General features: G+C 42.4%; 1 protein-coding gene across 1 annotated transcript in view; it reads right to left on the bottom strand.

Annotated features, from left to right (window-relative positions):
- The window catches only part of USH2A (usherin), a 624,012-nt gene that overhangs the window by 496,537 nt on the left and 103,787 nt on the right, over positions 1–23,688 (bottom strand). Inside the window, exons 11-12 of the mRNA XM_045011456.1 lie at positions 12,833–13,028; positions 11,928–12,058 (exon numbers count right to left, since the gene is read on the bottom strand). Of these exons, the coding sequence (XP_044867391.1) occupies positions 11,928–12,058; positions 12,833–13,028 (327 nt within the window). The remainder of the gene's footprint in view (positions 1–11,927; positions 12,059–12,832; positions 13,029–23,688) is intronic.

The raw sequence follows: 23,688 nt of genomic DNA, 5'->3' as shown, positions 1-23,688 counted from the left end.
ATAGCCTGACAGACAAAATAGCTCAGAGGTGTAAACTGACCTATTCATCTCAATGGATGTTCTCGTCCCTCTCCCCAAGTATACCCTGCCCACTGGAGAATATCAGTTTTCAAAATAATCTTGCTATGCATGTGCGTTTTAGACCAGAGTTCATATAAGATGTATCCAGTAATTTCTGTTATCTCCTCGGCTTCTAACATCTCTTAGCAGAGATCAACCTCCCATCTTATATTGTTTACTCCCTCAACAGCTGATTCGTCAGATCAAAATGCTTGATCCTTGTGTAATTAAAAACCCACAATGTTCAATAATGAATTGAATATTATGCAATTTTAATGGTTTTGATACATGTTCTCCCTTAATTGGTCTTGGTTGTGCATTGGTTAATTTCTGCATCATTTCTTTTTCCTCTTTATTCCATTCTGTACATCACTCCTTTACAACTTCTCTTTGGTCACCTAGGACCTGATACAACTAAACAGTGAGGATAAATAGATAAGCTGCTTTTGTAAGATGGTTTTTCCATGACATCACAGAATTTTGAGGGATTCTGTCATTCATGAATGTCATGGATGGAAAAATATGAGGTGAATAATGTACATCATAATGCATCTTATAGTTTCAATGTGTTCAATTGGTGCTATTTATCAAACTAGTCAGATATATTGAATATGTTTGAGAAAGAAAGAAAAAAGTCACACTGGTTTATGACAAAAAATATTTATATACATATATATTTTTAAATAATTCCTGTGTCTTATCCATCAGATAGATTTTCATGGTGCTTTTAAATAATGTATATAGTTCAGAAGAAGTGCTCCAAAATGTATCCTGAACAATCTCTAAGGAACATACGGCAAGGTAAAGTTCTAAAGTCTGCTATATAGTAGAACTGAAATACATTTACCCTTGATCCTTTGAATGCCCAAGACAGCAATACAGTAAAGAAATCTCCATATACAGTTCTTAGCATTGCATACTTGAATGTCTTTTAAAGGGAATTAATAGCCATCACGAGTTCTCAAAGTAGTAAATTTTTGAAATATTTTTCTTGCTGCTTGGATATATTTCACCCTGAAATTATGAGCCATAATTTGTGAAAGGTGCTTGTGGAATCTTTCAATATATTATACCATTTTTACAAATGCTTACTGAATGGCAAAATTATACATGGTGCTATTCTTGTGTTTGTCAAAACAGTCATTGAATCATAAAAATTAAAGACGGAAAAGATCTTTTAGATCATTTACAATAAAATTTTCCAAAGTGCCTGGGACAGTTCTCAGGGCACCCAGGACTGAGAGTCACTTTGTTACCCCCTGCCTCCAGTGTGAGGGGGTCTTGCCTGTGCCTAGCTGGCTACCAGCTCCCTAACACCTCCAGCATTTCAGTCACTCAAGCACTCTTCTCTGGGCTTTGCCTTGCAGGTTAACAATAGGTGAACCACAGTCCTCACGTCCCTTTGAATCATAGAACATTAGGGTTGAAACAGACCTCAGGAGGTCATCTAGTCCAATCCCCTGCTCAAAGCAGGACCAACACCAACTAAATCATCCCAGCCAGGGCTTTGTCAAGCCAGGCCTTAAAAACCTCTAATGGTGGAGATTCCACCACCTCCCTAAGTAACCCATTCCAGTGCTTCACCACCCTCCTAGTGAAATAGTGTTTCCTAATATCCAACCTAGGTCTCCCACACTGCAACCTGAGACTATTGCTTCTTGTTCTGTCATCTGACACCACTGGAAACAGCCTAGCTCCATCCTCTTTGGAACCCCTTTTCATGTAGTTGAAGACTGCTATCAAATCCCCCTCACTCTTCTGCAGACTAAATAACCCCAGTTCCCTCAGCCTCTCTTCGTAAATCATGTGCCCCAGCCCCCTAATCATTTTTGTTGCCCTCCGCTGGATTCTCTCCAATTTGTCCACCTCCTTCTATAGTGAGGGGACCAAAACTGGACACAATACTCCAATTGTGGCCTCACCAGTGCCGAATAGAGGGGAATAATAACTTCCCTCAATCTGCTGGCAATGCTCCTACTAATACAGCCCAATATGCCGTTGGCCGCCTTCGCAACTGACTCATATCCACACTGCTGACTCATATCCAGCTTCTCATCCACTGTAATCCCCAGGTCCTTTTCTGCAGAACTGCTGCTTAGCCAATCGGTCCCCAGCCTGTAGCAGTGCATGGGATTCTTCCTTCCTAAGTGCAGGATTCTGCACTTGTCCTTGTTGAACCTCATCAGATTTCTTTTGGCCCAATCCTCCAATTTGTCTAGGTCACTCTGGACCCTATCCCTACCCTCCAGTGTATCTACCTCTCCTCCCATCATTCAGATTATTGATAAAGATGTTGAACAAAACCAGCCCCAAGACCAACCCCTGGGGCACTCCGCTTTGAAGCATTCCCCTGTGATATCCAGCTCCTTATACTGGTTACTCAGAGAAATCCCAAATCCTCTGCCCCCAAAGGTGCAGCGTACCTCTAATTTACCAGTTTCACCTTAAACCACTGCTCTGGTAAACCACACAGCACTTGTGAGCACTTATAAGAAATAAAAAGCAGGTTTACTTAACAAAGGAAAGTTAACTAAAAACAAGAAAGAGTGGTGGAAATAAATGACTACAATACCAAAAAAAATCATAATCCCACAAAAGCTGGCTCTACACATTCATAGTTACCTTTCCTATCTATTAAAGTAGGTTTTCCGCCCAGCATTCAGTCTGTTGCAGAGCTAGCAGGCTTCATGGGAACCAGGAATCCTGTTTTTCATAATATCCTCAGTCCCCAAGAAGTCTCCTCAGTGAAAGAATCCAAAGGATCTTCCCTCCACCCTCCCATATACTGAATCAGTCTTTTGTCTTTATTCACAGACAGGGTGATCTCCTGTCTGTTGTAACGTCCCCCTTTTCCCTCCAAGTGTTTTCAATTGTTTGCAGTTCCCTTGGATGGTTTTCCATTGAAAGTATTGAGACAGAGCAAGACTAGACAATCAAGCTTTGCATTACACCACTGGCTAACCAGGCTGAGGTGACAACTCCCCCCTGCTTGAATGGGCCATCACCGAAATATATTATCCCCTGGTGATCAACTTTTACTCAAAGTCCATAAAGCATACTTTCAGTATAGTTACACTGGTCCTTAAATATTACCTGTACATACGTCTCACAATGATTATATATCTTGATATGTTATGAGCTTTCTGTAGATATCTTACATGATACTCCTTATGGATACAGACCCGGAAAGACACGTTTGATCTAATGAGTTTGTCAGGTCTGAGACAAGAGTTGTTTGTAAAGAAGAGGGGACCCTTTGCCAAAGGGTCTTTGTCATGGCACCTCATTTTCAAAAGTGGTTTAGGCACTTAGGAGCTGACATGCATTTTATTTAAATGAGATTAAATTTAAACTAAAGAAAAAGATGTAATTAAATACATATAAACAAGGTTTCCAAAAATGGGTGCCTAAAGTTAGGCTTTTAAGTCTATAGTTAGGCCCTTAAATAAGTGGCCTTAATATCAAATGTCCTGCAACTCTCAAATGTCCAGCAACTCTCAAAGTTATGTAGTGTGTATCTAAAGGTCTGACAGAGTACTGGGGTATGTGGCTTCATATCTTGCAAGTGTATTTAGTGACCTGTTGATGGGGCAGAGGGTACGTCTACACTACGGGACTATTCCGAATTTGCATAAACCGGTTTTGTAAAACAGATTTTATAAAAGCGAGTGCGCGCGGCCACACTAAACACATTAAATCGGTGGTGTGCGTCCACGGTTCGAGGCTAGTGTTGATTTCTGGAGCGTTGCACTGTGGGTAGCTATTCCGTAGCTATCCCATAGTTCCCGCAGCCTCCCCCACCCCTTGGAACTTCCGGGTTGAGATCCCAGTGCCTGATGGGGCAAAAATCATTGTCGAGGGTGGTTCTGGGTAAATGTCGTCAGTCACTCCTTCCTCTGGGAAAGCAACGGCAGACAAGCATTTCGCGGCTTTTTTCCCTGGATTGCCCTGGCAGATGCCATAGCATGGCAATCATTGAGCCTATTTTGCCTTTTGTGACTGTCACCGTATGTGTAATAGATGCCGCTCACAGAGGTGATTCAGCAGCGCTACACAGAAGCATGCTTTTGCTTTTGCATGACAGCAGAGATGGTTATCAGCCATACTGCACCATCTACCATACCATAAATTGGTAATAAGATGGTCATGGTTACCAGTCCTTTTGCACTGTGCCATTTGCTGCTGTCATAAGTGCCCCTGGCCGATCAGCCAGGGGCACAAAAGCCAAAATTGGGAATGACTCCCTGAGTCAATCCCTCCTTTTTGGTATCTAAAAATAGAATCAGTCCTGCCTAGAATATGGGCAAGTGTACTAGAGAACCACTGTATCATAGAGCCAGAGAGCACAGCTGCTCTGTGTCAGATCCCACAGAAATTATGAGCTGTATGCTATTCACAGGAGGTGCTCCTGCAACAACCCCACCTGTTGATTCCGTTCTTCCCCCAGCCTTCCTGGGCTACCATAGCATTGCACCCCCACTTGTGTGATGAATTAATAAAGAATGCAGGAATAAGACACAGTGACTTGTTAGTGAGAAATGAGTGGAAGGCAGCTTCCAGCTGCTATGATAGTCCAGACAGGACAGTAAGGAGTGTGGAGAAGAGGAGCCCAGCATCCCTCTGCTAGTCCAGGGGCAATTGATGGAGCTCAGCCCCCTGTTGCTATTATGAGGATGGTTACCAGCCATACTGCACCATCTACAAGGAAAAATTAGGGCCAGGCGCCCTTGATTGACCTCACTGATGCTAGTCGGCATGGTTACCAGCCCTTTTGCACTGCCCCATGTGCCAATAGACTGATGACGAGGACGGGTATCAGTCGTATTGCACCATCAGCCACCCATGGCGGGGGGGGGAGTGAGGATGTTAGTGTTGACGGCTGCAGCATCGCGTCTATCTGCAGCATTCAGTAAAGATAGGGTGACATGTAAAAGAGTCAAGAGAGGATTGTTTTCCCTTTCACTTCTGGGGGTGGGTGGGGGGGTGCGTAAATTGCCGAGCTATGCCCTGACCCACCGCGGACACGGTGTTTGACCCTAGAAGCATTTGGAGCTCAGCCAAGAATGCAAATGCTTTTCGGAGACTGCAGGAACTGTGGGATAGCTTGAGTCCTCCAGTCCATGAGCGTCCATTTGATTCTTTGGCTTTCCGTTACGCTTGTCACGCAGCAGTGCGCTGAGCCCCTGCTATGGCGTCTGTCTGGAGATTTTAAAAAAATGATTGTGAATTTCGTCTTCTGTAACGGAGCGCTGATAGAACAGATTTGCCTGCCCTTACAGCGATCACGTCCGCATGGTTCATGCGGGAGCTCCTTCTTTATTTTGATTTTTAACTGCATCGCCACACGTGCTGATCGGAGCTCCATGCTGGGCAAACAGGAAATATTCAAAAGTTCGCGGGGCTTTTCCTGTCTACCTGGCCACTGCATCCGAGTTCAGATTGCTGTCCAGAGCGGTCAGTGGTGCACTGTGGGATACCGCCCGGAGGCCAATACCGTCGATCAGCGGCCACACTAACCCTAATCTGATATGGTTATACCGATACTAGCGCTACTCCTCTCGTTAGGGAGGAGTACAGAAACCGGTTTAAAGAGCCATTAAAATCGATATAAGGTGCCTCCTAGTGTGGACGGTTGTGGCGTTAAATCAGTTTTACGCTCCTAAAACCGATTTAAACGCCTAGTGTAGACCAGGCTAGAGACAAAACAGAGATGGTGGCCTGAAGTCTTAGTAACAGTAATACCCCTTTATGCTTCACTGGCTGCATAAATAAGCCCAAGTGTGACTGAGAATTTAGGCCTGCACCCGGGAGGCAATGATAATAGAAGAGAAGGGATACAGGGACAAGGAGGCGGGATAAAAAGTATGATGGTAGAAAGGAGACCACACTTCAAATTTTTGCTTGAGGGGCCTATCCAAAAATTGTTCTGACCTGAAATTAATGCTCATGAAAGAAGCCAGATTAACATGCCTAGGCATCCTCACTCCGTTGACTTAGTGGTGCAGGATCAGGCCTCCGGGTACAGCCTTGCTAAAGGAGTGAAATTTTCCCACATCACCCTGCCAGTGTTACTTTGTAATATATGGCACTGGACTGGATACTGACCCCTACAATGTGACAGGAATATAAGCTTTTGTAACCCTGGCCCCGGCATGTGTAATAAAAAGCAGTCTCTTATCATGGCTAGTGCATGTGACACACTTATTACATGGTGTCACAAATAAGCAAAAATGGAGACAATAAAGCCACCTGACTCCCTTAGTTGAGAAGGGAAATTAACAGAGAATGGAAAGAGGTTGTTGCAGCACTTCCAAAGTTTCCTGGAAGCAAGTATCATTGAAGATAAATGTGAGAGGGAAAATTCTTCCATTCCGTTACACATGGAAGGCTAGAAGAGATGTACAATACTTGTACTTCAATGGGAACAGGAAAAGGACTGCAAACTGCTGCATGTGCTGGAACAGGTAAGCAGATTGTCAAGTGGGTTAGATGAAAACAAGCCAGGGAAATGGCTATGGGGTAAGGGAGGGACAGAAAGAGGGCCAGAAGAGATGAATCTCCAACTCCAGATGTTATAGGAAATACTATAGTAGGGATTTACTTTGGAAGCTCTCACATGTGCATGCAGGCTGGGAGAGTGAAGATGGAAGCCCTTTCTTCCTTCAATCTCCCTCTTCACACAACATCTAAAAGAACGCACTTTGGGCTTTCTGAGTACAAGGGGGAAGTTATAGCATTACCAGTGGCACCAGATACTCTAAATGAGTTGTGGATTTCTCCGCATCTCTTCTAGACTGACTGCTGGTCAAGAGTGGGCACAGGTAGATGCTTTAAAAGGGTGTAGCTGCTGGCTCCTGCATGAACCTGTTTCCCTTGAAACATTCTCTCCACAGCAAAGTGTCTCAGCCACTGCCATTGGGTAAGCTTCTCCTCCAAATTTCCACTAACACAGCTGTGGTTTGCAAGGCAAAAATACAGCTTTTATGTTTAAATCTGTACATCAATGTACATAAAGTGTAAATAAAATGTAAATAAAGGTACTGTGACAGGGTGCTCCACTCACCGCTAGGGTGGCACCTCCTCTGGGTTGTTCTGGGGAATAGCTCACCAGGTCGACCACCCTTCCTGCAGTTGCACGCCATCTCTCCACCTCTCTCACTCCACAAGCTGCTGCTGCCTCTTTGTGACTCAGCTTCCCAGCCAGATCACTCTACATATTTTCCCCTTCCAGGGTAACAGTCTTCCTTCAGCAGTCGTAGGCAGTCTTCCCATTCGCTGCCATAGGTGCCACTCCTTCAGTGGCTGGCAGGGGAATCTGGGCCCATCTTCTGCTCTGGGTTCCAGCTCAGGGACCCTCTAGTCAGCAGCCAAGGTCTGTTGCCTTCTAGACCTTACTGCCTTTCCCTGAGCCCTTTCCTACCTTCCTTGATTCCCCACTCTCTGGGTTTGTCAGCCCAAACACACCTCTATTCTCCCAGGGAGTGACTGCAGACTTTCCCAGCAGCTCCCTTCTGCTGCCAATTTCCTGCCTTTGTAAGTCCAGCACAGCTGTTCCTCCTCCGTTGGGCTACCTCAGTCAGGGGATTGCTTAGCCACCTGATTCCTCTCTGCTGTGTCCTATTGGGTTAATTAGCCCTCCTTTGTCTTCATTAACCCTTTCAAGTAAAAATACAACACGTCAATTCACATTTCCCATCAAGAGCAGAGTGAAATAGATAAGCAGAGCAGAAATACAGTTTCCATGTTCATTTCAATGAAGTTTTGGGAGCAGCAGTAGTGTACTGATTACTCTTTTGCCCCTCCTGTTAATTTTATCTATGCATATTTTTGTACATGATGAGTATATGCTTTGGGGTAATTCAAATGTTCCCTTTTGGAATTCCTCAGTTCTTTAGAGCTTGATGACAGATAACTAGTTCTGTGCAGAAGAAAAAAGCATTGATGAATTGCAGGAAATGGTAAATTATGCAGTGAAAGTGTATTCTATATCGTTTTTAGTGTATTTCCTTGAAAATTATCATTGTGATGTGACAATTAATTTTCATGAGTAGGGTCCTTATTCCTTATGATTCCATCTTCCACGGGTCAGACCTGGAAACACTTCCTCCAGTGATGCCTTTCTATTTCATGTAATTCATTTCAGCCCTTAGTCTACAGCCTTATTAATCTATTTTTAATGCCTCTTAATCATTTCTCTCTGTCTTGCTTCTATTGCAGCAGTCTACTGATGTCTTTTTGAGCAGCTCAGTCTCCCCCATTTTTCCCTTTTTTCTTTTTCTTTTTTATAATCACAGCTTCAAGCTCATGCCTCAGCCTCTCTCATTACTGTGTTGTATTTTCAAAAAGGGAGACAGGGCCGACTGTGGCAACTATCAAGGCATTGCCCTCCTTCCTCTCCATCTGGGAAGATTCTTGGTAGAATCTTACTGAATCGCCTGCTCCCTCTTGCAGAGGAAGTACTTCCAGAGTCCCAGTGTGGCTTCAGACCATCACGAGGCACCTCAGACATGATTTTCACAGCCAGGCAGATCTAGGAAAAATGTCAAGAACACTAGCAGGAGCTGTATATGGCCTTTATAGATCTGACCAAAGCTTTTGATTCTGTCAACCACGAGGCTCTGTGGAAAATCATGTCAAAGTTTGGCTGCCCGAGCCCATTTATCACCATTGTAAGATTCCTCCACGACCAGATGACTGCCTCCATCCTGTGCAGTGGCTCTACCACTGAGCCCTTTGTCATCCAAACTGGTGTAAAATAAGGTTGTGTACTGGCACCCACCCTTTTCTCAGCAGCTATGAAAACATTAACCCAAGACCATCTACTGCAGGGCACTGGCATCCAATATCAGACTGACGGCAACCTCTTCAACCTTTCTCGTCTCTGTGCCAGAACTAAAGTAATATCAGCAACAATAACCGAACTCCACTACAGAGATGACTGTGCACACTCAAGGGAGGATCTTCAAACAGCCCTTAATTGTTTCTCTGAAGCTTACAAAAGCCTAGAGCTAACTCTGAAGATCGTCAAAACAAAAGTTCTCCACCAGCCAGTCCCCAGTTAATCATCAGACCCAGCAAGGAAGTTCTACATTGACAAAGAAGAACTGGAAAAATGTAGAATACTTTGCCTATCTTGGCAATCATCTCTCAGAGGGCAGACGTAGATGTTGAGAATCAACAAAGAATCCGCTGCACCAGCCTTGCCTTTGGCAGACTCTCTCACCAGGTGTTCAACAATCACAACATCAGAACACACACTGGACTTTTAGTATATAAATCAGTTGTAATCCCAACTCTCCTCTACAGCTGTGAGACTTGGGTGACCTGCAGAAAACACCTGAAAAACCAGCACCAGCACCTTCTTTGGAAGATCCTCAGCATAAAGTGGGAGAGTTGCCGCACTAACGTCAGTGTACTCACAGAGGCCAACATCTTCAGTGTTGAGGCCCTGATTATCCAGGACCAGCTGAGATGGAGCAGGCACTGTGTGCGCATGCCTGATGTACGCTTACCAAAACAACTGCTGTATGCCCAACTCACCAAAGGAGAAAGGAAATGGGGAGGCCAAAAGAAACACTTTAAAGACACCCTCAAGATAAATATTAAGAGATGCGGCCTGGGTATCACACACTGGGAGACAGCAGCCCAGGATAGGGATAACTGGCAAAGACCTGTCAGAGAGGGAGCATCCACTTTTGAGGGAAATCGCCTTGCCCTAGTCACAGAAAAACACCAGGAAAAAAAAAAAGGGAAGACAACTGTTACATAGCAATCGTGGCCCAATCCTGTCTTCCAACACCACCTGCAACATCTGTGGCTCAAGAACTGGACTCCTCAGTCACCAAAGGACCCATGAAAAATAAAACCTGTGAAAGAGATCATCCTCGACTTCAAGGGATCACAATGACGATGATGATGTTGCATCAGTTAATTTTTTAATTTATTTTACCACCTTTAATTATTACCCTGAGTTACTGTTAGACTAGAGTAACAAATCATCAGCAACAGCGAATGTTAAAACTAGCGTCTAATTTCTCTTTTGTTTCCTCCTTGCTTTTGTGCCTTACAACAGTGTGAGGTCCTAATGTTGTTTCTAGAGTTTTAAAGGATTTTCATTTCTGTACTGTGGTTAAGAAACAACATCCTCAGAAGATGGATATCAGAGTCTGTTCTGCTTGTGGCTATTGGGTATTATCATTATTAATATATAGGGCTCTAACTTTACACATTGCTTTACAAACATAGGCACCAGCACTGCAGTGAGCTCTGCACAAGCAGATGAAGTCACATGGTGGTCCATACCCACGGGGTCATTTGTAGGATCAAGGCTACAAAGAAAACACTACCAGAAATATCTTACAATCTAAGTAAAATAAACAAAAGTAAAACAAATTATAGGACAAATGTCACAATGGATTATTGTATGAAGAACTTTTGAAAGAAGTTGCTAACCCTCAATGGAAGAGAAATAAGAACATATGTTGAAATATACTGAGGAAATCCTACAAGAAGGATGTGGAAAAATTGGAAAGAGTCCAGCGGAGGGCAACAAAAATGATTAGTGGGCTGGAGCACATGATTTATGAGGAGAGGCTGAGGGAACTGGGATTATTTAGTCTGCAGAAGACAAGAATGAGAGGGGATTTCCAAAGAGGATGGATCTACACTGTTCGCAGTGGTACCAGATGACAGAACAAGGAGTAATGGTCTCAAGTTGCAATGGGGGAGGTTTAGGTTGGATATTAAGAAAACCTTTTTCATTAGGAGAGTAGTGAAGCACTGGAATGGGTTACTTAGGGAGGTGGTGGAATCTCCTTCCTTAAAGGTTTTTAAGGTCAGGCTTGACAAAGCCCTGGCTGGGATGATTTAGTCCTGGGGATTGGTCCTGCTTTGAGCAGGGGGTTGGACTAGATGACCTCCTGAGGTTCCTTCCAACCCTGATATTCTATGATTCTATGAAATGGTTCCAGATTTTAAAATTACTTTTGGAGAAAGAGGGAAAAAAAGCCTCTACAAAACTGCCTATCAGAGCCAGTTCAGGGTCAGAATAGTGGTACAATGTGATAAAAAGTTGTGTCAATGCATTTTTCAATGCAACACATATGCAAGTCTTGAATGCCACTTGTGTTTTTTCCTCACACCTGCATATGGAAAATAAAGTGAGCAAGAAAACACCACAAACCCAGCATTTTATAACATGTTGCTGGATTCAATCCCATGATTTATCATTCTTACACTGTGACTGAGCACCATTTTAACAGGCACTCAGTAGGCACTTTGAAAGACACAGTAAGATTTATTAGCAGACTATATGCCTTTCTTGTAAATGAGATCCAAAGCCTCAAGAAGAATAGCTAATGCCCTTTTTTCCTTTTTATTTTTCAAAACAAGATGAGCATGGTGACTTAGATGGAGATCAATCTTTGTCTATATTTCAGGAGGTAAGCTAATTAAATTTTAGCTTAATTTGGACTGTGTCTACATTTTCAAAATTAACCAGTAATTTTTGGTGCATCAATTTTTTGAGTGCACCACCAGAGACACCTTAAAAAGCCTAGATTTTAAGAGGGACAGTGCTCACGTTGGGCACTCAAAACCATATTTATTTCTGAAAATTAGTACCTGTATATTTTATATTCATTCCTGATTGCAGGAAAAAGCTCTGCACCTAACATCATTCTCAGATTGCTTATGAAGTCTTGTTAGCCTTCCAGTCTTCAGTATGAATCAGCCACCATTTTGTAAACAAGGAACTCCAGCGACTTATATAAAGCAGTATCCATTTAAGCACATCTTGTAATTAATGTTACTGATACGCCAACAAGCAGATAGAACATTTTCTGATATTTTGTCTTGAGGTCACTTACCTTATCACACAGGAGGCTATTATTTTTGGTGCCTGCTGTGTAGCAGTCACAGGTTTTACAAACATCGACAGCTGAAAGATCTGCACCTGCTTGCCGGTAATGGAAATCCTTACACAGCTCACAGTTTCTTCCTGCATGAGGGAAAGGTTATGCATTATGGCTTCCAATTCATTAAAATTAGCTGTATAATTCAAAATTAAAGACTCTATTCCTTTGAGAGAATTCTATAATTTTCAGGACGTCCATTTTAATGCACCTTTCATCTCTACCTGCCAATTTAGTGATCCAGAGCATATGAAACAATGAACCTGTTACAAACTGTGTTTTACTCCATTAAACTTCCATCTGTTATATAATACCACACTTCTATAAAGCTATGCTATGTGAATGTCTATACATTTTTTTGGACAACTTACTGTTGAACCTCAAACTTTCTTCTTCCATAGAGAAAGCCAAGAACACCGAAATAAGTATGCAAATCCTCTACATATGGAGTCAGCAAATTTTTACTCATTAAAGAGGAATCTGATATTTTACCAAAAATCTATGTTTGTTATGTTACCTGGTTAGACCAATTTGATGGTCCTGATAGAAACATGGTACATCATGTATAATGGAAACCATTTTGCAAGTTTAACTGCAGCAGATGTTGATGTTCATGCTATAATAAAGTATGCTGGGATATAATTTACATGGAAGATTCTATACAAAATTATATTGCATTGTAGTGACGCCATTTTTCTATCTTAGCTGTTTACATAATTCTAGCGACTGAAGTACACAGGGGCTGTACTTAAAAAAAAAATTTTTCTCTTCATCATTGTTGAGCCTCAGAACCATTTGGGTTTTATGACTGACTCTCTCCAAAATGACCCTACATATTTTGATGTTGCTTATTAAATTACCTGTGGTGTTATGTTGACAGTTATCACATACTCCGCCACCTCCTCTATAGTGTTTGTTAGGAAAAGAATCCATTGCCATGTCATAGTGGCAGCTTACTGCATGGCCATAGCACTGACAAGGTTTACAATTATAAGCTTGGACTTGGTCACCTGGACGAAAAGGCTTGTCATGATATAATGGCAAACAGCGCTCACACTAAAATTAAAAAAAGAAAAGAACGTTTCTTGCTTTATATCTCTACAAGATACATATTCATATTGCATTTTATGCTTTTCCTTTTTTCACTGTTGAACACGTTGGCACATAGACTTTTAAAAAATGTTTGGCAAGCAAAAACCACTCAAAATCTTCATGCTATAACTTTTCACAAGAATTAAGTTCAAGGGGGATATAAAATATAACACAATAAAAACTGCTAGGAAACTTAGCTCAGACTTAGGGCAAGATTTACAAAGGCACATAGGGACCTAAAGATACAGATAGGTCTCTGGTGGGATTTGCAAAAATGCCCAAGTAGGTCAATGGGAATTGGGCCTCTAACCTGCTTAGGCATTTGGGGGCTTTAAGACATAATAAATAGGTATAATGCCTCCCTCCATGGTTTTCAGGGTCCCCAGATCTCTAAAGCTATATTTTAGCCTATAAAATTAAAATCTTGTACAATTACAGTGGTATTTAGACACCTAAAGATGGTCCCCTTGCATCCTCCCACCCCCGCCATAATGTACCAACACAAGGCTAGGTATAATCTGGCCCTACACACGTTTTATACAAATATTTGCAAGCCCAAAAATATAAACATTAGTCATCATTCCAAACTACTCAAAATCACTCTGTTCATGTTCAGAACAAAAATGGTAAAAGATCATTACTGATATACAATGTTATTAATTTTAAAACACTAAAAATGTTTGTAGGCATCTGTCAACTGGAAATATTGCCTTAAGTTTTATATTTGTCTTAATTATTTGTCCATATTTCACCAGTGATTTCTAATGTCCATTTAAGTTAAGAAAGTTTGGTGTGGTTTCAAAGATGATTAAATCAAAATCGCTCCAGTTCTATAGTTTATGTATTTACCAAATTAAGTGTGGAATATTAAATTGATGCAATATTAGCGAACCAGTTGTAGTGTTTATATAAGTGCCCTGTGGCAAAATGTTTTCTTATCAAAAAGATTTTTATTTCTTCAAATGTATTTAGTATTTACAAAAGCAAATGATTTTAATTGTATTCCTTCATCCAAAAGAACCCAAAATTTCTGTTGAAGTTCTGTTGAAACTGGGCTATTGCATCTGTAAAGCTTTGTAAAAAGTATGAAATGAGGACAATCTCAAGTTTCTAATAGGACTCTGCAAAACTTCAAGGAGAAGATTTAATGTGGCTATTGGTTCATCAAAAACAAAAATAAAAATTGGATTTCTTACAGATAACTAATGGATGGTATTTTGGACAATGACATTCTAATTACTCAGAAATGATCCAATTAATGTGTGACAGGGGATGGATCACTTTATGATTACCTGTTCTTTTCATTCCCTCTAGGGCACCTGGCATTGGCTACTGTCAGAAGACAGAATACTGGGCTAGATGGACATTTGGCCTGATCCAGTATGGCCGTTCTTGTGTTTTTTAGTTACACCACCACAATGAAAACAAGCACAAAAAGTAAAAGGAGCTGGTATTGAGACATACATAAGCTAAGCAACGCACCATGAACATGAAGAGCAAGAGAATAGGAAAAAGCTAAATGGTATGAGAAAGCATCTACTGCCAAAGAAAAATGGATAAAATTCAAACTTAATTTGAGGAAGTGCAGTTTCATTAATTTCAATTAAGTAATTGTATGCATAAAAAGAGTCTGAATTTGGCCCAGTAAACAAACATTTCTCTCTCTCTGTTGGTAGAAACAAACAAACGTATTAAGAGAGGGGGGTTGTTGAGTTTGAGAAGGTTATTGCAGGAAAGTTAAGATGCGTTTAGTTCTGAATATGATGACCCATCTGACAGGGTTCTATTGTCTTTGTCCAAAACTTCTTTGGTTCTTTCTTCTGTGAGTTTTCCCATTTGTCAACAGATTCTTTTTTCCTGTGGAATGAAACTGTCATGTGAGGTCATCATTGCAGTAGGAAAGGTAATCTCTCACATATCCAGAGCCAATACCACGCAGGGATTTTAAAATCAGTATGATGACCTTGAACTAGACTATGCATTGAATGGGAAGCCAGCACAGGAAGCAGCAAATTTGGAGGATGCTTTCCTAAAAAAACCAGTGTTAGTGAGCAGATGAACTGCTGTTTTATGAAGCAGCTGTAGCTTCCTCAGGCCATTGAGCTTCATTCCTAGATACTGAAATTTTCAGTAGGCCACCCTGAGGTTATGAACACGTAGGTCACTGTGGCCTGATCAGTATCTGATAGAATACAGCCCATTCCTCTGGCTAGTCACAGATGAAGTGGGTGTTCTTTGCACAATGGCTATTTGGGTACCTTAGCACAGTGCAGCCTAAAACAGCCCCCAAGGGCCCCCCAAGCAGTTCAATCTAACCATACGAGTATAGATTACTTCAACAGTGAGGGCTGAAATAGAGGTGAATTCTTCAAAGCACTTCCTTCTTCCTACCAGCATGCTCTCAGTCTTGTCAAGGTTCAACTTCAGTCACCTGCTCTTCAGCCAGTCACTTTTGGAAAGCTTGGAGAGTGTGCCATTAATGTTTGCTATGAGAGAGATGTGGAGCTGGGTGTTGTCCACATGCTGCTGGCATTGCAGCCTGTTTTGCCTTACTAGCTTTCTAGACACGTTTATATAGGTATTGAACAGGATGGGGACTCAACCTTGCAAAACCTCGTAAGTTAGGGCTTTTGACCTTAACAATTCTGGGTTTACTTAACAAGGTATTTCAGGGTATTACCATCACTTCTGCAGTTTCTTGGGGACAGGACAAGTGTGTTTAGTTATCAATTGAATTAAATGCTTGAGAGGTCCAGCAGAATGTGAATGGATGCATTTTTATTGTCAACAAGCAGGAAAAGGTAATGCACCAAAGCAACAAGTGTTGTCTGTCCCACGCTCCCAACTGAAGCCTTAATGGGAGGGGTCCAGGATGTTGACATTTGACACTGGAGACAGTTTTTGGGCAACAGTGACTTAGTTATTTAAGTCTTGGACATCATTCAAGCTCTAGTGTAGACTGCGTCTTTTAGAGACAACTATATCACAAATCATCTGTGCCATAGAACATACTGAGTGTCTGCAGTGTATAGAAATAGTGTAGTATTCCTCTTAATAGGTGTGAGACCTCTGTGTATTCTGTTCTAGAAGCTGCCAGAAATATGTCAGAACAGCAGTATGCATATAGCTAGGCCTTGCAAACTTATATGTAGCTAGTAAATCATTATCTGGGATCTAGCTGCACATGTATGGAATAGGAGCTCTAATTTCAGAAAGGCCTTTGCTTCTAGCTGTTTTACCTTTGCAAAATGTAACTATGCCAATGACAAATGCCATGGTACAACACAAAACTAAATATGATCCACTGCTGGCTGAATTGTATGACATTATGACGACTGGAAGATTTATGCACACAAACATCTGTTTAAAGGGCTATTACCCTATTCCTAAACACTGCAGTGTCCACTTTTGGGAAAAAATACTTAAGATATATTCTAAACATTTGTGCCAGGTTACAAATATTTGTGGTTCACCCTAGAGAGAAGCTTAAAGAGAATCGGGTACCAATGGCAAGACACTGGAATAGAACGTAAAATATTTTAAATTATTTTCTTGATAAATTTTAGCCAATCAGATCCTGGAAGTTTCCATTACTGTATATTTTACCATGAGTTGCTTTTCTGCAAGATTATTTATGGAATGAATTTTCAAAATCAAGAATTACCTAAGGACAGTTACAAGGGAGTTGCAAAAAATAGGGGATTAAAATGGGCTGAATCTTTCAGTCTCTTTGTGATACTTAGGCTGCCACTCCTTTTTATTTGTCAGAGCTAGCACACCTCTCACGTCTCTCTTTACAAAGGATGGTCCTCATCATAGACCCACTTCTAGCCCTGAACCACACACACACACAAATCTGGAACTACCTGGGATTACACTCTATTGATAGCAGATATACTAGAATCAAGAAATTGAAATGATGAGGAGGCATGAATCCACATTGCATCAGGCTCCCTGAGCTACTATTTTTCTCGCATCCTGAATTTTGAGTGTTTGTCCCACATCTAGGATTTCTCAAATCAAATGGTCTCGTCAGGGTTATTAGTCTAATCTTTTCTTAGAAGCACCAACGACAGGGATTCTACAACCTCCTTAGGATAACATGTTCTAGTGCTTAACTATTCTTATAGTTACAAAGTTTTCCCCAATATCTAACCTAAATCTCCCACACTGCAAACTAAGCTGATTACTTCTTGTTCAATCCTTGGTGGACATGGAGAACAATTTATCACTGTCCTCTTTATAACAGCCCTTAACAAGTTTGACAACTCTTCTCAGCTTCTCTTCTCTAGAGTAAACATGCACGAATCTTTCACCCTTTCCTCACAGGACATGTTTTCTAAACCTCTTATTTTTACTACTCTCCTCTGGAGTCTCTCCAATTTGTTCTCATCCTTTTTAAAGTGTGTGCCCAAAACTGGACACAGCTTAGTGACGACGACTGCTAATTATAGACAGAAAGTCCTTTCTCCAGATAGTACTGATGTCAGTAAATCATGTTGGGTGTCATTTCTGTCTGACAGGACTAGGTGCAGACAAGTACCTTTCAGAGCTTGGCTCAGTCTGTGCACACGGATGGAAAAATATGCTCAAGCTGATACACATCTGATCCCCTTACTTTCTCTGGGGATAGTTTTCTGGGAAAATGCATTACATGAAGTCAGCTAGCTCAAAATATCTAGCTCATCTTGACCCAATTCATTAGTCAAAACAAGTCTTTGCTCTAATTTGTCATCATTTTATCATAATTCCTGGATCCAGCAAATTTGTGAATAGACCTAATGACATCAGCTTGAACACAGATGTGCAGAGTTCCCTATTAATCATTTGGAATGCTGGAGGAAAATCAGAATGAAGCAATCTTCAACATATCAACAATGCAGAGTGGTGCTTGAAAAGGTACAAGTATTTTAAGCCTTACAATAAGTAGTACTTAATTAACCCCGTCTTCCCTAATTCTGTTAAAATGTTCCATCCTGTTGCCTATGTCTCACCTCCCACCTCAACAATTCTCAGTCCCAGTCTCCCTTGGCTGTTCATCCAGTCTCAGACTCTACCCACATACCGACTCCCAGTATCGCTTCATCATCTCTTCCAGTCCTAGTCTCATTGCCCAGCCAGCCATAGTCTCCTCACACCCAACTCCCAGTTCCAATATCCCTCTTCCCTTCTGCCAGCCTCCAGTCAAGTCTTCTCTGCCCCCCTCCCAGGTTTCTTCTCCCAATCTACTCCTCCCAGGGGTCTGGCTCTTGTCCCCTCTGCATTCAGATCAGGCACCTTCCTCTTTTGCGGACTGAACCCAGCAACAGAGTCACTGATAGCACAAGAAACAGTCTCCTGCTCTCAGTTGAGTTGCCCAGTCCCAGCATGGCCTGCAGCAGTCCAGAATTGCAATTTCAGGCAAAGTCCTGCTTAGCCCTAGGCTGGAGTCTGCCCATTGTGGACAGAATCTTCGAGGAATTGAGCTGATACAAAATCTTAGTCTCTATTGAGTATGCAAACGGCAATTTTTCAAAGTCTGATAAGTTGGTCTGACAACAGCCAATTCCCTGCCAAAACCCAGGTCCCTGCTCCAAAGCATGGGTCACTCTAGCTTTCCAAATAAAAGGTCACTAGAATTTTTTTAACATGGGCAAAACAGTATATTTGTTATTAGCCTTGTTCTCAAAAAACAGCGGAATCATTCTGGCTGAAATTGAAAAAAAAAATTATGGGCCTAATGCAGACACCCAGTATGGGAAATTTCAGCCCTCTTTCAGTGAGGACATGACTCCTTATTGCCCCAGTCAGGTGCCATAATCCAGTAAAGCAGAGCTCCATAGCAATGGAATAATACTTGCAAGTAGAAAGGCCTGTATTTCTTGATTCTGATAAGGTTACAATACTACTGCAAAGAAGATATATGTAGGAATTCAGAAAAAGTAAAAGGGACTAAAATGTAGTCTAGTGGCTAGGACATGCAAAAAGGTAGTTAAGTATTCCGCGTGCTATAGTGAAGAGTCCCTTCCAGACTGAGTTAGTCACACATCAGCTTATACCTTGACCAGATCCTATCATAGGATCATCTCTGTCTTCCTTTGTGTCTTGTATAGTGTCACTCATGCAGTCAGTGATTAGCAAATAAATAATAACTTAACTTCATGGTGAGTGTAGGGTAATTGGACCCCCCCCCCGGAATCAGGCCCTAAATTTGCTTATCTTCAAAGTCAGCATGGCAGCCTGTCTAGTGTAACAGAGTATACAACTTTTTTCATTCAAGGTCTTCTAATGTATTATAATTCCTCCAACACACGCAGATTATTGTGGACACCTCCAGAGAATCAGTGCTACCAGTTCAATATGGAATGCCATGCTACAAAAACTACAGTCTGCCAACTATTTGGAAATTTAGGCTTACAACTCTCAGCATTGTTCACAGGAGTTACATTTTCAGCTATTTACACACAGTGTTAGGAATACAACCGCACTATGAACAGTAACAGGAGTGTGAGCCTAGTTTTCTATAAACTCCATTGGAAATTTATTCCTAAAATCCCATCTAAACTGGCTTTTCATCCAGGATTAAAAAAATAAAAGTACAATTTAAACATAGCTGTAGCCAAACATGGTTCAACCAACCAACCAGTGTGGAAGGGACCTGTTGCATCGCAGAGGAGCAGGGACAGAGTCTGACAACCCATGTGATCATAAGCAGAGAGTACTTTATTCATTTCCAGCATGCTCTTTATACTCTTAAAGCAGGCAAGCAAGCAGTTGCTAATTGGTTAACAAATTTAACACACCCGCAGCTGTAACTTCATAGAACTAGCCAAGGCCAACTTCTCAAAACAAAGCTCAAAGCCTAATTAACCCATCCTAAAAACCTAAACATCTTAGCTTCCCACACTACCAACTGCCAAGCTAGCAAAATATTCTCAACACCTCCCCCCTCCACCCAAAATCAAAAAGGAGGGGGAAAAAAAAAGGGATAAAAACATTAGCAAAACATTTCCAACTTATAACAACATAACACCACAATCTATCACAAACCAAAATTAAAACTTTATAAAGCCAACCTATATAACCATGCAATTCTTAACATAACCCCAACAACACCAAACAAAAACAAAGCACAACAAATAAATGGTGTAAATTCTACAGGATTCCCCCCTACTCAATAGCACACCAACTTGTGGCAAACTTCTATTACCAAATTATCCCTCAGATGTCAGGCGATCAAACTGACACTGAGGGAGGGGGGGGTCCTAGAAAAAACACAACATAAACCACATAAAACACAAAAAACAATCCTGGCCAGAAAAAAACAAACAAACAAACACCACAAAACAAAACAAAAAACACATAACATAAATTTAACTCTGTAAATAAATGCATGGTACATAAAATGCTATGCAGCTAACACCAATTTTCTTAATATCTAAAAAACAAAACAAAACTACCCCTACTGGGCAATCAATCATTACATACAATATACAAATACCCTTAGTACCATCAGGCAAAAAAGGAAAATTACATCATCAATTAAATCATTTACAGTAATACAATTGCATCCTAACTTACTTCTAAATTCAACTGCTATTCCCTCCAGCAACCACAGAGTTAACTTTGTACTCTGCCTAACATTACTCGCTAGTAATTAATTACCTTTTCTATCAACTACACCCTCAAGGTTATCAACCAGTATTCCAAGCTTGTTGTCTGTTGCCCGCCGCCTGGGCCCGATCCTTTTTTCTTCTTCAAGTTCTCTATCTATTGCGTGCCTGCCTGGGCCCGATCCAAAGCACTTTACATAAAGGTATTTTGGGTCACATAAATTCAAAGCCATTCTCCCAAATTTCCTAGATTTATGCCTACAACTCTCCGCTTTAAGAATACTCAACAAACCTTTAGGCCGAATTTTCTCAAACTTTAAAAACAAAAAACAAATAGGCTTTAAAAAACAGGGGTTAGTAATGGGGAGGGGTAATATCATTTACAATCCAATTAGGGAGGGCAATACATGCTAAAAAAAAAATTCCACAACACAGGGCGCAGCCTGCAAAATAAACCCCAAAATCCAATCAATACCACAGTTTTTAGCAGGAGTCCCAAATTTTTTCCTGCCAGTGTGCAATTCTTTGCTTCTTTACCAGGGTCAGTTCTCAATGTCTTTTTAGTCAGGAATTTCTAGACATTGGCAATATCAATAATGTAAGTGTTTTTTCTCCTGTTCCACCACCATCGTGGTTCAAGTTCTACGGGGGAAATTATCAGGACATCATCCTATACATTCAGGCAAAGCAAAAATTATCTCAATCAATTAAATCATTCAGGGAGGATCAAACAAAAAGAATCCTGGCATAGCAAACAAGCAACTTTCCTCCAGGGGCCCAGGTTGTGTACATCGTGTGGCTCTTTCAGACATTCCATCCACCACTGCAGCAGACATCTCTGATACTAACACAGTTGCAATTTCTTCAGTCCTACTGTTTGCAGCCTCAAATCCCGAATGAGCAGTGGTAATATCTTGGACTAGTTCAGGAAATAGTTTTCCAGGCACTGCTTCTAAAGGCTTTAAAGTTTCAGCTGAGGTTTCCATAGATGTTACAGTTTCTGCAATGATTTGTTCTTCAATTGCTGCAGCTGTAACAGGCACAAATGTTTTTTGAGCCCCAGAGCTTTCAATACTAAAAATGGGTGAGCCAGTATCTGCCAGCTGCACAGCTAAATTCTCTTGCTCCTCTTCGTCTCCCTTTCCACACACAGGCAGTTCTTGAGGACACATGTCGCTCTGTAGAGGGGCCCCATTTACAACTGCCCCTGGGCATTCTGATACTAGGTTAGATGGCGCATCTCCTACATCATTCTGCATGGGGGCCTCAGCTGCAACCGCTTCAGTGTGCTCTAATTCCAAGGTAAACACAGTATCTTCTACCTCTGTCGTCCCAGGTGCCTCAGTTACCCCACTCTGCATTGCATCCCCAATAAAAGCTTCCTGAGTGATTTGCCGCCCATCGGATCCCTGAAGCCGAGCAGTTCGGGTGGGCTTGCACAAAGTAATGTCCATAGCAAAGGCAGTTTGGGGAGGGCCAATGGATCCAAACCCTCGAGACCCGCGGTCAATCGGGGTCGGTCGGGGCACACATCCCTTGAAAGGTATTAACTGAGCAAGACGTGTACCAGCAGTTATAGTCACAGGGGGACAAAGGGCGCGTACCATTATCCCAATATTCCCCGTATAGTCGGCATCAATAAGGCCAGGCAAAACAAAAATACCTTGTTTCGATGTCGACGAACGGCCAATCAAAAGGGCACTCAGTCCAAATCCTAATGGACCATCGGTGTTGGAAGGAAGAACTTGAACCTCGTCAGTCTCTAAAACTACATCTGTCGCTGTGGCCAAGTCCACTCCGGCACTGCCACGGGTTGCTCCGGTGAGGTGTTCCAGGCAGCCGGGTTGGCGGGTGGAGGCACTTGTGTCGTCGCGCTCCTCCGAGGGGCGCTCCGTGATCCGTTTCCCGGCAGCGGTGTTCCATCCTTCGTGTAACGCGCCCAACAGTCGGCGGCGCGATGTCTAAACTTATCACATCGTGTGCAAGCGCCAGTTGCAGCTTCAGGTGACACATCAGAGGCCTGCTGCCCATTTTGCATAGGGCAGTTCCGCCGGAAATGCCCGGGTTTTCCACAACCAAAACAGGGGCCGGCTGGCCGGGTCGGTCTTCTAGCCCCCCGCTGTCCCCCGAGCAGGGGTTGTAACGCCACGGCCAGTGCAGAGGCCTGTGCCTTAGCATGAATTGCCGCCTTATCCGTCTCCTCAAGCACAGCGGCCCTACCACATGCCTCAATCATTTCCATCAGGGTCGCAGTCTTGGGCAAGGTGGCTAATATACGGCGGCAAGTGGGATTTGCATTCTGGGTGGCAAGATCAAGTCCAACTGCAGTTCTGGCTTCTGGCGTCAGATTGGGAGATCTATCAATAGCCTCTCGAAGGCGATCCAAAAAGGTGGAATACGGTTCCGATGGGCCTTGTGTAATTTTAGCATAGGGAGGGACCGGCTTTCCCATCTGGGGCACCGCTTTAAAGGCAGCCAAAGCTAGTTCCTGTGATTGCTGCAGGATCCGGGGCTCAAGGCGAGCTTGCAAGTGCGGGTCAACAAAGCGACCGGCTCCCAAAAACATATCAGCAGTGGCCAGGCGCCGAGGATCATCATCCGGTAAATCCAAATTGCGGACAAGAGCCAAGTCAACTCTCTTAGCCCAATCATCTTTCCACAACAGTTTCTGTGTAGGTGTAAGAAGCATATCAGCTAGCTTAATCGCATCGTACGGACACATTGCTTGGCCAACAAATACCTGTTCAATGATAGACTGTACATACGGATTATCTAGTCCATAAGCCATGATCGATTTCTGTGCCTCACGGATCAACTTCCAGTCCAAAGGGGCCCACCGTCTATGATTAGGGTGTTGAGGGTCTGGCGTAATCACCGGAAAGGCCTCGGGTGTTAGACCTTCAAGGATGGCTTCTCTTAAAACCCCATGCCAGCGCTGTACCGGATCCGGAGGGTCTCCAGTTGGAGGGTCCCCGGGGCCAGGCGGGGCGGGGGGCGAGTCGAATGAAAGCACTTGTGAAGATGCGATCGCG

Source organism: Mauremys mutica, chromosome 3 (genome assembly GCF_020497125.1).
Source record: "Mauremys mutica isolate MM-2020 ecotype Southern chromosome 3, ASM2049712v1, whole genome shotgun sequence".
Classification (NCBI taxonomy): domain Eukaryota; kingdom Metazoa; phylum Chordata; order Testudines; family Geoemydidae; genus Mauremys; species Mauremys mutica.
Note: the sequence above shows the minus strand (reverse complement) of the source record. Positions and strands in the feature narration are given on the sequence as shown.